The sequence below is a fragment of the Pseudoliparis swirei genome, chromosome 17 (assembly GCF_029220125.1).
Source record: "Pseudoliparis swirei isolate HS2019 ecotype Mariana Trench chromosome 17, NWPU_hadal_v1, whole genome shotgun sequence".
NCBI classification, from domain to species: Eukaryota; Metazoa; Chordata; class Actinopteri; order Perciformes; family Liparidae; genus Pseudoliparis; species Pseudoliparis swirei.
In genome coordinates, this window is record NC_079404.1 from 20,412,199 (window position 1) to 20,428,109 (window position 15,911).

The 15,911-nt window shown below is 40.3% G+C and overlaps 1 protein-coding gene across 1 annotated transcript in view; it reads left to right on the forward strand.

Annotated features, from left to right (window-relative positions):
- Positions 1–13,488: 13,488 nt before the first annotated feature.
- LOC130207085 (E3 ubiquitin-protein ligase NEURL1-like) overlaps positions 13,489–15,911 on the forward strand; it is a 37,607-nt gene continuing 35,184 nt past the window's right edge. Inside the window, exon 1 of the mRNA XM_056435512.1 lies at positions 13,489–13,649. Within this exon, the coding sequence (XP_056291487.1) occupies positions 13,616–13,649 (34 nt within the window). The 5' untranslated portion in view covers positions 13,489–13,615. The remainder of the gene's footprint in view (positions 13,650–15,911) is intronic.

A 15,911-nucleotide genomic window follows, 5' to 3' on the forward strand; every position in this document is an offset into this window, starting at 1 on the left:
TGTCCATCCTGGAGAGGGATCCTCCTCTGTTGCTCTCCTGAAGGTTTCTTCCCTTTTTTCCCCGTGAAGGGTTGTTTGGGAGTTTTTCCTGATCCGATGTGAGGTCAAAGGTCAGGGATGTCTATGTGTACAGATTGTAAAGCACTCCGAGACAAATTTGTAATTCGTGAAATTGGGCTATACAAATAAACTGAATTGAATTGAATTGAACAAAGCCACACACTTCTAGTGGGTCGGAAGAGACGATTGAGAGGGATTGTTTTGATATCAGTCTATACATTGTTTTTCAGGAAATTGTTGCTTCAATCATGGCAAATCCGTTTATTGAACGGCAGTGGCGGCTCCTGAAAAAATTCTCAGGGGGGGCAATTTTTTTGATAATGATTAACCCAAAACCACAGACCTTCAGACAGCTGTCTATGTGTAGCTTTCTCACAATGCCATCAAGTCATGTGACTCCAGTCAGTGTGACGGCTGTGACTGAACTCTGTCTGTGAGCTTGTAGTTAGTTCATAAGCAGACAGACAGTCTGAGGCCGTCTGTGAGCTGTCTGTCAGTAATCCAGCTCCTGGTCTTTGATTTGGTGATTTTTTTGAACAAGATTTAAATAATTATAATAATAATAAATATGAGATCCCCATTTGTGATTCCTGCATCTGTGCTTTTTCAAATAATAGAAGAAATACAATTGCAATCACTTTCAAGTAAACCAGATTGCTCCACCAGACAAGAAAAAGCTAAATGTTGAGCTTTTGTTTTGAAGGGCAACAGCAGAAAAGCCAAACTCACGGAGGTAAGACCTGGCAAGTCGCCAAGAATCTCGGCTGTCGCGCATGCGCAGGCACAACTTGTAAATACCGTAACGTAGGCATTTCAACATTTATTTATTCATGACTTAGTTTTATGTCGGTGTAATATGTGGAGTTGTCAATAAAGGTCTTTCTGCATTTCCCCTGCGCCTCACCTGTAGTCCTACGTTCCTCTTTCAGGGAGCACAGCTGACAACACGGCTGTCAGAGAACCCGTTTACAGGCGTTCTTTAACATCAGGCGGAGATCTTTTCTGACGTCCATCTTCCAGTCAGGAAGAAAACGTTTCAGAAGACACCTCAGAAAATGTTCGAGAATGAGGAACAATGTGTTTCTGATTTTATTTTCATTTTATTTTGGAGAGCGACAGGGAACGTCTCCGAGGTCGACCGATCGACGTGTTGGCGACCACTGGTCTAGGAGGTCCTACTTCTATTGTTGCCGATGTGTCTTCAATGTTACGCCGACCGAAAGGAGTCTCTTTCAAAGAAAGAATTGAATCGCTGCTGTTGCCCTGAGCACTGGCCGACTGAATACGCCTCTGTCGAAGCTGTATGACGTACTGAGACGCTTTTACGTCGATTAATTATGACAAGACCTGGAGGCGACTCCTCCCGGAAGCCATAGAGAATGCATTGAGAGCTCTGTTTTGTGAAAAATGGGTTTAACATTGGAGTCAATGGGAGAGGTCTGGGCGATTTTCATTTCGCAAAATCGCCCAGAAGGGCGGGGCCATTTGAAGCACGACTTTAGGCTGACTGAATGACTGTTACCTGATTGGACAATGACATACAGAGGCAGAGCAGACGTCTAGTGGTAGAATGCGACTTTTTTCTTTTCTTTTTTTTCTTTTTTCTTTTCCCCCTAGGCAGTGCGTCGCCCCAATCGCCCTTATGGACAAGCCGCCCCTGTTGAACGGTACTTTCACTTAAACACTACATGACATCATTCACACACTGATTGGAGGAGCTAAGGTTCCACCTACACATCAGGACTTAATAACATTCACACACAGGAGAAACTTTGGGGTTAAGTGTCTTGCCCAAGGACACATCGACATGGGATAGTGGAGCCGGGGATCGAACCGCCGTCCCAGCTTCTTTTTCAAAAAATGTTTGAGCCGTTACCGTTTTAAAGTACAGGAAATGAAAGTCTAGTTTTATTACCTTCGCATTGAAAATGCGGAAGGTTATGTTTTGATCGCCGTGTATTTATTTATTTGTATGCGTGTTATTCGCGTAACAAAAAAAGATTTAAACCGAATCGCATGACATTTGGTGGGATGATTGGTTATTATCCGGGGACCATTTGATTAGATTTTGGGATCGATCGGGTCAAAGGTCAAGGTCATGAAAAGGTCAAAATCTTCTTGAATCGCATGAAATTTGGTGGGATGATTGGTTATTAGCCGATGACCATTTGATTGGATTTTGGGATCAATCGGGTCAAAGGTCAAGGTCAAGGATAGGTCAAAATCTTCTTTTTACCATAGCACGGTCAATTTTTATCCAATTGGCATGCAACTAATGCCAAAATGTTCATAATTCAATGCCCAATCTTGTGATATGCGAAGGTATGCGCTCTACCGAGTGCCCATTCTAGTTAAGTAGTGTTTTCCCTTTAACCAGTTTTCCCAGAGGGGGACGAGTCACTGTAGATCTCAGTCTCCAACAGAAATAAATAAATAACTTCTGCTTTCCTCCTTGGTTCAACTATTCACACATGGGCTGATTGACTGATCCTGAAGAACTCTTGCAACGAAAGCTTCCTCACGATGACACCGGCACAGTGCAGCAGGTCCTGTGGGCGACACCACACATCTTAAGTGCTGCTGTTTGGTTCAAAACTGCATTTGAACTGCAGTATTTTGCTCATGCTGGGGTTGAAGAAAGGCCGTCAGAATTCTCCCACAACAGCTCCATTCTGACACTTCTCTCTTCACAACTGTCACACATTATAGGACACAATTCAATGAAATAGGAATCTTCAAAGACACGCTGCGTCTTTATTGCTGAGCTTCTCAGCTACTAATCTCAATGAGGTTAAATGCTCATTTAGAAACTGTATTGTTGAGGCAAAAAAATATATTGTATGAAAAAAGGATTGGGATCTAGGGAACCGCTTTTCAAAACATGTACGAAATTTGTCATTGAAAACTGACACTGAACTTCATTCACCTTCGTCTACGTTCATCCTTGTGCAATTGAATATCCAACTAATGAATCCAACCTTGTTATCACTTGCCTTTAGGGGATATGCCACATGAAAAAAAATCAATAAACACCATCAGATCCTGGGCCAAACAGGCCTCACCAAGAAACTCTCTTGACACCTGCATAAACACCCAACCTCACATCAATCCTCGAGGTCTTTCAAGGGTTTCTTTCAAGCATGAAGCAAATCAGATCTTCTACAATAGGTGTGTACATGGGAGTATTATCATGTCGTTTTAGCAACTGCTAATTTGCGAGGGATTGAAACGTATTCCACGCCTTCCTCTGAATTGACTTAATTTCATATTGTTGCGTGCAGTGAACAAGATCAGACCGAAACAAACTAAAAGACAGAATCGCAAAACGTATCTATTGCCTCTCAAAGGCGCTAAACATTGAATCAGCATGAAGCAAATCAGATCTTCTCGAATAGGTGTGTACATGGGAGTAGCCTATTATCATGTCGTTTTAGCAACTGCTAATTTGCGAGGGATTGAAACGTGTTCCACGCCTTCCTCTGAATTGACTTAATTACCTTCGCATTGAAAATGCGGAAGGTTATGTTTTGATCGCCGTGTATTTATTTATTTATTTGTATGCGTGTTATTCGCTTAAGTAAAAAAGTATTAAACCGAATCGCATGAAATTTGGTGGGATGATTGGTTATTATTCGGAGACCATTTGATTAGATTTTGGGATCGATCGGGTCAAAGGTCATGGTCAAAGTCATGAAAAGGTCAACATCTTCTTTTTACCATAGCGCGGTCAATTTATATCCAATTGGCATGCAACTAATGCCAACATGTTCATAATTCAATGCCCAATCTTGTGATATGCGAAGGTATGCGCTCTACTGAGTGCCCATTCTAGTTTCATATTGTTGCATGCAGTGAACAAGATCAAACCGAAAGAAACTAAAAGACAGAATTGCAAAACGTATCTATTGCCTCTCAAAGGCGCTAAACATGCCGGATGCTTGCAGAGAACTGTGCAAACAGCGCTAACAGTGCTGATCTGAGAGGGAAGTGGAGGGCGGGCAGTCGGTCTGCAACCGTCGTAAGAGCGCAGTGCAGCCCTGCAGTCGTGCGCCAGCCAGTGGGGCGCGCTCACAAGCACTAACATGCAATAAAAGGCAGCCGGCCAAGTTATGGACAAAAAGGCACAGAGAAGCCACATTACAACACAAAGAGAGGGAGAGCAACTTACTCCACGGTATCTTTCCATAACGAATAGTTTTTTGATGCTATTTTAATGATCTGGTTAATGAATAGGGAACCCTTAAGACCAGCTTTACTGTCGTTATTCAATAGAGAATTCCACACCGACAAGCAGTTGAAAACTGTCCAACGCTCCATATGGTTGCATTTTAATAAAATGCGCCGTGAGCAGCAGTATGAGATCAATGTGTTACACCTCATAAGCAAATACAGAAAGCCAGTGTTTATGCCATGTCTTCTGTTGTCATTACATCATTATGAATTCATCTAACATGCTTTAATTATGCACTATGCCAAAGCTGGAGGGACCACCTCAAATATGTATTGATTATAAATGTCCTATTTCATTATGAGCTTGCTTTGTTAGCACTTGGTTTACTTTTTGCTTCAGTTAACATTCCAGCATGGTTGCAGTCACACTCTGCTCCAGCAATGCTTTACAGCTCTTTATTAGTGTAGGTTTAAACAGTTTATAAGACAGTGCTAACAATGGTAGAAAGACTGTAAACAGGCATACTGCTGTACAGCATGTGCTTCATAGTACAGCAGGACTAAGATTTCATGGGGTTTCAATGCAAGTATAAAACATGTGCTTCACAAATGACTATTCGCCATCATTAAATAACCAAATAATAATAGTAAGTAACTGGATTAATGGGCTCTGAGACTTGGCCTTGCTGTCTTGCGTCTATTCAGTTTTTCCTTGGAGGAAAAGTGCAGGTGCTTTTTTTTTCGTGATGAGAAAAAAATGCTGCATTGAATTAATTTGATTTGCTGTGCTGCATCAGATGAACCGACATCTGTAGAGTGGATGGTACTTAAACTATCTGCTGATTATATTAAATTACAGCTACTGCAGTGGTACTCGGATGTAAATGCACAATTAAAAGAATAAGAAAAATGAAGCACTAATTAGTTCACTCTCTGTTCTTACTGCTATTACTTTTTCATTTAATAAGCATAGTTTTCAAGGTCAGCATTTATTATGCTTCATCAGAAAATTGAACTCTATTGTTTTTGAATGTTTTACATTTGTATGAGAACTGTACAGTATTGCACGGTGGATATGATGATGAAAATCGTACTCGCATTTGTATCATGACTGTGATGATCCTGGGTCTTTAATGAGGATTTTTGTTCACTCTGGGTTGAACTTTATCTTCTCTGGAAGAGATCAATTGTAATCATCTGAAATCTCCATGGCAATATAAATGATGGTAGGCCTGCTTTCAGATGTTGTTTTCACAAGCACTAATACATGTTCCATAATGATCATATCTGGTTATTGACAAGAGCATCACATGATGGCAAACATCCACTGGCCCATAAAAAAAGGCACAATAATTTAGCTACAGATATTATATTACATCAACATGTAATGTTCCTCACAACCACCTTAATGATCTGAATATAGATGTTCATTCTATAAACCTTAAGATATATAAAAAAAATTAATTAAGTGCTTATGGCTATGGAATAAGATTTTAATAGAAAAAGGAAATAATCATATTGTAGGTACTGCTTGGAGCACATAATTTACCGGACTAGTGGGGTGGCTTACAATATACGTGACAGGGTCCCTTTAAGAGCTGGTATCGTCACCAGGGCAACGAGGTTGTGTTGAGGGGTTAAAGATGACGAGGTGTCAGTGTCACGGGTGATTTGTTTGTGACTGGAATAAACGGCCACAGAGGTGTGCAGCCAAAGAGATCAACTTTGTCTGCTGCCTTCATTCCCACGCTCCTACAATATCATGTTTAAAAAAAATATTTGCAACCCATCTTTCTTCTGATGTTTGTTTCAGAGGTCTGCAACAAAATAATGTACAACTTACGTCAGATGTAAAACACGGTGGAATGCAATCGATTTGAAATTAACCCCAAAGAAGTCCATTTAGATTAATTTTTTTAGACCCTTGTGCAGTTATACATTAAAAGGGAAAAAGCAATCAGCTTGTATTTTACAGTTTCCGAACAATGGAAACATAAAAACATCAATTTCACAGAACTATAGCTACAAAGAAACTTCTCAAATTGCATTTCCCCTTCCAAGAGAAACATTACAAACTCTGTAAACATCAAAAAAATCCAAGAGTAATATCAATATCACGGATTCACATGGGTAACTCAGGTGCAGAAGAACTGCCCGACAGGTTTGAGAAACAACTGTTTTTACTTTCAAAACAGAGTGGTCACGAGTGACTCACCACATGGGACAAAACACACAACAATCTGGCAGGGAACAAGGCAAAGACTGGGAGCATATATAAGGGGGGGGGGGGGGGGGGAACACAGGTGTGGGACATCAGGGAGACGGGAGTGGTTGGGGCAGGTGACGGGAATGAAACAATCAGGAGAGGCTGAGGGCAGGTGCAGGGAATGATTAATCACTGGGGAGACAGACACAACATTAACAGGGTGTTACAATCAGCCTGACAAAGCCAACATGCAGAGACTATATATTTAGTAAATGTTAAGACCAGAATCTGAAAAGTAGACATGTACCCCAACAATTGAAAAATATTATGCCAGAAATGTTTACTTTTTGTGGTCAGTCTGTTTAAGAACTAGTAAACAAAGAGAGGTAAAACCCATAGTGCAGATACTGGAATCTGCTTTTCTACGATTAGCAAGAGATCCTTCGCTAGAGCTAATTTACCCTCTTTTGTGACTGAACAATCTATTATCACAAGCATTCAAGGTCAGGGTTCAAGTATTTTTGTGTAATGGTTTTTGGGCCTGTTTCATATCTTTGATGTATTCTACAGCTCACAGAGACTGTTCTCGCATTTCAAAACTATTTATTTTTAAAGTTATTTACATTTATATGGCTAAGGCGGCTTCCCCTTTGCATTACGGGTCATGGTAAGGTGTGACTAATTATCATAGCATGTTCATAAACAAGTAAAAAGAAGAAGAAGAAGAGCGATTTCTCAACTGCTGCAGCAAACAGAGCGAGTAAACCTACTTTCACGAAGTCTCCAAAATCAACTCGTGCTGCCGGTTCTGTGGCAGCTCGTGAGGCGTTAGAGTCCGTTAGTGAACACGTGTCCGTTCTCGGGAGCGTTTCATAACTCCTCTGTCCTCGTTTCCTAACCCCTCCGTCCTCGGTGCTCTCGTCTAAAACTCCGTCAAAGTGAAGACACTCAGTGTAAACGCGTTTTTTAAAATAGTTACGTAGTCGTGTGGACATGGCCTATTTAATTCATTTAAATAATAAGTTATTGCATTTAAACCATCAGCATTCTGGGAGCCGAATAATGCTGTGAAGCGCCCAGGGAGCGACTGCAGGGGGTTCAGGGTCTCGCCAAAGGACACTTTCAAACCTGCTACCTTGTGGTTACAGGACGACCACTCTACCCCGTGACCAACAAATATGCATAGATACCACAAACTAAAGTTTTCCTATATATAATATGACTATATATATAACTTTATACGTTTTTTGTGGCTCCGGAGACATTTTATCTGGTAGAAAATAGGGCCAAATGGCCCTTTGGATAGGAAAGGTTGCTGACCCCTGATCTAGCCTATTAGAAGGCTAACTGCATGCCATGCAGCCTCAAACATTGACTCAATCATTTTATTCAAAACTCACCTCAAAACTCACATTTTCAGGCAGGCCTATGCCTAACTTGTTCCCCGTGATGGTTGCTCTGCTGCAGACTGTTCTGCTTTTTTTACTGTTCTGCTTTTTTAATTGTGTCCATCCTTGAACTGTTTTTAATGTGTTTTACGGCGACATTGAGTGCCTTAAGGCGCCTTATAAAATAAATGTATTATTATTATTATTATTATTAAACTCTTGTGGAAGTCATGCAACTTAGTTAACATAATCTTTTAATCATATGTTAGATTTTTAGATTAACATAATCAAGTATATATATATAATGTGTTTTCCTCTTGATTCCCAAAATATAGAGTGCATATCTAAATGTTTGAATTTAAATTGTATGTAAGTATAGTATTGTATAGTATAGTTAGAGACTTCCTCTGAGCACCAAAACAGTACAATAAAGAACTTTATAATAAACAGCCTACTCTATGTAGGCCTACATCTATTTAAAAGCTGCCATGTTCAAAGTAAACGAAAGAAACATTTGGGATTTTTTTAGGATGAAATCTAAAATGTTCTACTCACCTTTTCTATACTAGTCAGAACTCCAATAAAGTTTGGACTGACAGCCGCAGGTGAATCAGCCACTTCCATCCCCCAATGTGTCGATGTTGATGGAACCATCCATTCAGACAGATAAAAAAACACATAAAACGTCGGTCAAATTTCCCTGAATACCTCATTATATTCCTTCCTAGCGGTGCTCTGGCGACGTGGTGGGACTGTCGTTTGTTTACAACAAAGCATTTCCACTGAGGAAAATAGACGGGATAATGACTGGACCTGCATTGCAATTGTTTGGCAAAAAACACCTGATTATTATGGTCCACGAGTTAGTTTGAGAAATGTGATGTTTATTTTATGCAGGATTGTGGCTGTAAAATAGCGACTCTTTTAATGTCAGGCTGCGATGGAGCCGTGGGGGCTAAATCAGCATCCATCTAACAGTTAATATGTCCCCAGAGTTTTGACTCACCATGTGGATGAGAACATAATCATACATTTATTTTATAGTCGAGCAAACGATGATGAGAAGAGGCCATTTTCACCTGGCTAAAAGGATTTAAGATTAAAATGTTAAATGAGCTTTAGGTGCCAAGTCGAGCAAAGTCTTGCGTTATGGCTTCTTCCAGGCAAGTCCAAGTCACGTCTTCAGTTTTGTGTCTGAAACGGATGTAATCCAACCAAAATAAAATATCAACACTAAAACCATATGTGGTGCTTTGCTAGTCATAGTCGAGGTTTATCATGAAAAAAATGTCCCATAACTTCTTCAGAGACATACCCAGTAAAGTATAACTAAAAACCGCGTTACCAATCAAATATAGTCACTCTAAATATTTGGGCTGTGGTCCTGCCGCGCGGTTCACCCGACATGGAGTCAGGAGTCAGTGTGTCAAGTTCTGCCATTGGGTGTGTTTATCCCTCTTGGTTACATGTCAACAGCAATTACCCTCCGAGGAAGGCAAAGCAACGCTGCTCTGGACGACAGGCTGTTTGGTAACGAGAGTTATTGCGTAATAAAAGAGACGACTGAATGTTGCAATGTTTTATCTTTCAGGATAAAGAACTTCTGCGGTCTTTAAACACGCCGTAATGATGATCCTTCAGTTCCACGGCCTCTGGATCCCTGCACACCGCTGAACGCCAGGCCAAATAAAATCCTCACCGAGCTCATCATGCTTTGATGTTCTTCTTGCAAGAACTACAACCCTTTGCTCAGAAACAGCTGAAGCCTTTGGACAACTTTCTATCAAAGTGAGAGAGAAAAAGAAATGCAGTAGACCGTGACAATGAACTATATGAATACCTGTTTTCTTTATACAGTTGAATGTGTGTCTGTTTGTCTACATATTTCGCCGCTAAATGTAGAGACCGGGAGAGCCTCGAACAACTGATGTGAAAATTCTTTCTGAGAGCATACTTTGCCAATAATTACAATGGATTCTCGTGATTGATTATAGATGAATGTCGTGAATGTCCTCCAGCTAAATCTCTCCTGAGGACAATCTCAAGATCAATACACTTTCCCTTGGTATCTTCCCTGGATCTGTCACTTTTAAACGCTATGTGACGACTTGATTTCACCTCTGATGCCTGCCGGGTGCGGTTCCTTTTCTGCTGACCCCCCCCCCCTATCTTGTGTTGCTTTGTAATGTTTTGCATATGGCTGCAGGGCGTGGGGCCAAACTCTGAGTTGGATGGTGTATTTGTTCAACATCATCATCCCAGGAGAGCTCAAGCCGTGTACACGGCGGCCTCAAACAAGGTTGTCAAGATGTCCGTGGAGGCCCCACGCCAGCACACCCCACCAGGCAGCTGCTGCCTGCCAGGCGCCCATCTACAAATAATCTATTGTGGGAGGAGGTGTCAGCCTGTTCTGTCAGAGCATACAGGGTTTAATTCTGAGCGAAAAGTTCAAAGCTATTGTACAAATAACAATAGTTCTGGAAGTTGCTAAGAATATAGCAGTATTTTAATTTAAGCAAATGTTGCCAATTGTGATACTTAAGTTGTGTGACTTTCACGAGTGGATCCATTTCTGGACCGGCCGAACCGGCACAATCCCAGGGGCCTACTGACCTCTTGACAGTAGACAGTAAACATTTCATGATGGAAAGTCAATCAGATTACTACAAGGAGAAGAACGCGACCACAAAGGGAAGCAAAAAGGCACAAAACAACGACAAAGAGAAGGAAAATGACCACAGAAAGACACAAAACTACCACAAATATACAAGAAACGACCAGAAAGAGATTTAAAGTGACAGCAAAAAGGCACAAAGCGATAAAAGAGATCCACATTTTGATGAAGAGATGCAAAATTAACAATAAAGAGGCGCAAAATGATACCGAAAAGACATAAAGAGGCGTAAAATGTCAAACGACGACAAGAAGATTAAAAACAACCAGACAGTGAAGAAAACAGACAACAATGCACAAAGAACCAACAAAGATGAGCAAAACTACTCCGAGGAGACACAAAATGATCGACTATAAACGGGAGCTAAATGACCAAGAATTATCAAGAAAGACAAAAAGATTTAAAATGATACAGCAACGTAAAGGTTGATGAACTAGGAAGTATCTACACACCCATTAGATGTGATGAGAGTATATCTTCTGGTTTAACACACTACCAGGCTGCATTTAGGCAAAAATACTGTTTCTGATTTGTAATTGATATTTTACTATTGCAACATTCCTCCGTGCATAATTAGTGGCGTGTTGCATTGATACGACTTTAACTCACAAGGCATCGTATTGTATTATTTCACGGTGAACAACAATTCTCCTTGTATTACAGCCAGTCAGATGTTGACAGCCCAGCGATCAGGTGGCATGTCAAACTCCATTAAGCATGACTGTGATAGCTACAGGGGTCCACGCCATAAATTCAGACATTTTCTGTATACATTTTTTTTGTTTTTTGTTGCTTCATCTAAACTTCCTGTGACGAATGAAATCAGTTTGACAACTTTTCAAAGACATTCACGATGTAATATGCTGCATAACCCCCCCCCCCCCCCCAACCCACCAACCCAGTTGTATGGCTTAACCCTCATTGCAAATTGCTTACAGACAGTCGAGTAAACTGCAATCAGTTTGTATAAACAGCATGAGAATATAGCTCATGCTACTGAGCCAATGCAGTGTCTCATCGGCCTGGCTGCGGACACACGTTACGTAAACACGAAGGCGACAAGGCGGATCCTGAGAGGTGCTCGCTGGGAAAGAGGGCCATCATGCCAACTCTGAACCTCTGGAGCCCCAACACGTTGCTTCTTTACATTGAAAGATAAGGAGAAAGGACATCCGTCTTCAAGGTGAATTCATTTCATCAGATTTCATTTCAGCAACCTCTAAAATGTGCAACTACTCAAATGTTGCAGATAATGTGAAGCATGTAGTTTCCCGCGGGCCAATGGTGTTCCTCAGAAACATTCTGTGCAGCCCAAGAACATGACATGAAACGCGTGCGTTATATTTTCATCGTCCGTGAAACATTTTTAATAGTTTTTATAGCTTCTGCAAATATCTGCAAAGAGGTGGATTTGGTGCATTCTGGCATCTCAATGTTTCATGAAAACCCATCAGCCAGGAGGCCGCTGGTCGTTGCCCGTGTTCAACGAGAAGTCAACGTTGAGAAAGATTTATCGAAGATAGAAGTTTATTTTGAAAAGATTGTTTGCGTGTAACAAACCTAAATTGACACGTTGCAGGAAAGAGCAGGAACAATGCAATCACACACAGTGTTGTACGAGGAAACGTTCTATATGTCATCTCGTGTGTGAATTTCCCCTCAATAAATTGCTGGCTTGCTAAATTGTCATTGTCATCAAAAGAAACCCCCGTTGTCAAGAGATATGAATATACATTTGATAGTTTCCATAACTCCACTGCCAAGACAAGTCATATAATCTATAAGCATTCGATTTAAAATCCTAAAAAAAACTGTGCTGAGTGAAGATATTGGATTTCGATGAGCATAAATCCGCAAAGCCTTGAACCTTCAGCGGATTGGAATACATATCGAGTGTGACATCTTTGTATTATCGGTCAGTTTCAGGACGGGTCCTTGAAAACTGTTTCAGTGGGTTTCAGTGGGCTGGCAACATCTCGGTTTCTTTGTCATGTAAACAAATACAAAGTATTTTGAAAGTGAAAGATGTTCAAAGTAGGTGGGGGCAGCAAATAGGTTATTCCTCTCAACAGTGTGTGGGGGGGAACCACCAAACCCTGAAGGAGACTGTGCATCTTCCGCCGTAAACTAAAATCACATCTTTTCCGACTACCTTGAATAAAAACAGATTAGCACTTCAGTGGCCCTTACTTATAGTATTACTTATGGTATACTTATGGTATTATTTATAGTATTACTTATGGTATTACTTATAGTATTACTTATAGTTTTACTTATGGTATTACTTATAGTTTTACTTATGGTATTATAGTGTTACTTATAGTATTAATAATGGTATTACTTATGGTATTATTTATGGTATGACATATAGTATTACTTATGGTTTTATTTATGGTATTACTTATGGTATTAATTATGGCATTACTTATGGTATTAAAATGGTATTACTTATAGTTGTACTTATGGTATTGTTTATAGTTTTACTTATGGTATTACTTATAGTGTTACTTATAGTATTAATTATGGTGTTACTTATGGTATTATTTATGGTATTACATATAGTATTACTTATGGTTTTATTTATGGTTTTATTTATGGTATTACTTATGGTATTACATATAGTATTACTTGTGGTATTACTTATGGTATTAATATGGTATTACTTATAGTTTTACTTATGGTATTACTTATAGTTTTACTTATAGTATTACTTATAGTTTTACTTATAGTTGTCCTTATGGTATTACTTATGGTATTTTTGTAGTTTGACTTTCTTGAAGAAATGCGTAAGTGTCCTGTGGATAATGCCGGTGTGTTGTTGCTTGAAGACAATCTAGACGTCCCCCTCTTTGGTCGTCACAGCTTTCATGGTCCCGGGAAGCCACGCCCACCACCTTTTATGCTAATTCCAGCGGGAGCCGCAGAGAGCGGGTTCTGCTGCGCGCCGCTCCATGTCGACGAGGCTGCGGACGGACGCGACCTGCCGCTGAGCCACCGCCGGGACGTGAACGCCCTCGTGTCCGTGTAATGTCGCCGCGGAGGACGCGCAGCTGACCGTGAATACCGTGGAGCCCGCGGGGTCGTTCGAGAGGAGGTGAGAGCACCTTGCATCCAGCCATGGGAGGTCAGATCACCAGGAATACCTTCTACGGTAAGGACGTATATGGCATCACGCGGAATGATGTGCGATTACTAATGAAGCGATGATGATATGATATAGGACACGATGTGTTCCGGTTGGAAGCGTGCTCGTGCAGCCTGAAGACAGTCTGCACGGAAACTGTAGGCGTCCTGGTTGACTAAAATAAACGAGAGTTGAGAGAAGCCAAGTTTGTCCATCTTCTTGTAAGTCACGACTGGCTTTTGCAGGACATTACAAGTTGATAACCCTGCATATTATCATGTTATAAACAACATCCACTGAGATGCATGTGTCTCAATATTGTTCTTCTACTTTGTGACTCTTTAGAACTATTTAAAGAGGTCAGTAAGGATAATCTGAAGCAAGTGTGTTCTTAACTTTTCCCGCATTGTTTGTTATTTGTTTGACACACTTCCTGAATGTGTCCTTGTTGGTCAACTGTCACAGCGTTCTACTCACTATTAAAACAGGTGTATTGGACGTTTTTATTAATCCACTTTCAGATTCCAGTTCAGATAAAATGTTATTTCTCTAACTAGCTCATACAACAAACAAGTTTGTGTTTTTTTTCCTAAGTTACTTTATAGTTATGTGCAAAGACTATCATAATGTCTGATGTTTTCATTTGCTTTCTCTATGTAATACATACATGCAACATAGATAACTGAACTGATTGTCTGTCATGCATTTTAAATGTGCTAAACACCATTGCTGTTTTCTGCATATTAACAGTTTGTTTTATATTCTGACAACTTCAAAGTGTCTACGGTATAAATTGGTGTATCAAAGGAGAATTTAGGGATTATGTTAATAATGGGTTGCAACAATAATAAATGGATGAGTTGATTGTCAGAAAATTAGTCAGTAACTATTTTGATAATCACTTCACCACTTAGTTTAACAATGTCAATTCTGCTTTTCTGAAATATCCTACTAGAAATCCTTGGCCCTCTGACAGGAGCTCAGTCAGGGCCCTGAATGTGCCATCCCTGTCATGTTGCAGGGCCCCTGTCCAGCTCACAGGTTCATGAATCATTCAGCTCACCCCATTTGGCAAACTGCATGATTGTATTACTGAAGTTTAGATATCACTATGTGGCGTTAGCGCAGAGGTTAAACCATTTAGCAAGAAAGGGGATTCTTTTTATGGATTGAGTGTTATAAAAGAAAGATAAATGATTATAGCGTTGAGATTACAAGTAACATTGGATTGCTTCACTTTTGGCTTGTGTCCTCCCCGGTTTATACAATAGCTCTAAAACAAGCAGGACTCTTGATTCATTACTTCATAGTTAATAGACATTTAAAGAGTTTTCTCTCGACCAAATGATGATTGATCCTCTAATCAAGAAAATAATTGTTGATTGCAGCCCAAAACTTTAAAGTACAGTAATTACAATATATACATCGTACATACCGATTAGACTGGAGGATAAAAAGGGCCACTTATGTGAAACTTAAAACAAATCTCTTTAAAGTCCATGATATCAACTAACTTTCAATTGCTTTTCGCAGATTGTTACACTGAAAATGTATTCATAGACTTTTTTTTTCCCACAGGCCCCAAACTTTGTCCACCGATTGAATACTTTACAAAGCACGATATTGCCTGTGAAGGAAACAGCCAACTGGGGAGACTATCAGGCAGACGTTTTTCTCTCTTTTAGAGGATAATTCCAAACATGTCACAAGATGAAAAATGAACAGCATTGTAAAAGTAACAGGACTAATACGCCGTGATACATACGGGGGAGATGTTTTAAAACGTTTCAAGTGTTGTATAAGAATCATTCTCCTGAAACCACACACGCTATGACATATTTGCAAAAGCTAAAAACATATACATGCCCTTTGGCTCTGTCGAATGCTTCCCGTGAGTGCTTGTGTTGTGAGAGAGGGCCACGGAGCCTCCGTACGAACGTCACACCACATTAGGGCCTCTGTTGGGGCTCCTGAGTGAGGCGGAGCCCGGGGATGAAACACAGAGTAACAGCATAAGAGGCCAGGTGACATTGGCCAGGGCCACTCTTTGTCTCTGCAATGTTTCTCCTATCCAATTAATGACAGCAAAGGCAGTCAGGTTGTGCGCGTTGGTGCATTAAGTAACATTATCCTCCCTTAAAGTAACATTATGCAACAATTGTACCTTAAAATAACAGCTTGAAAAAAATCAAGCTCGCAGCTCCAGTATAAGGGCGAAGCAAGCGAAGTCTCTTGTAATGAATTACACGTTCCAATGTAAATTATGAATATGTAGCTTTTTGGTGTTGT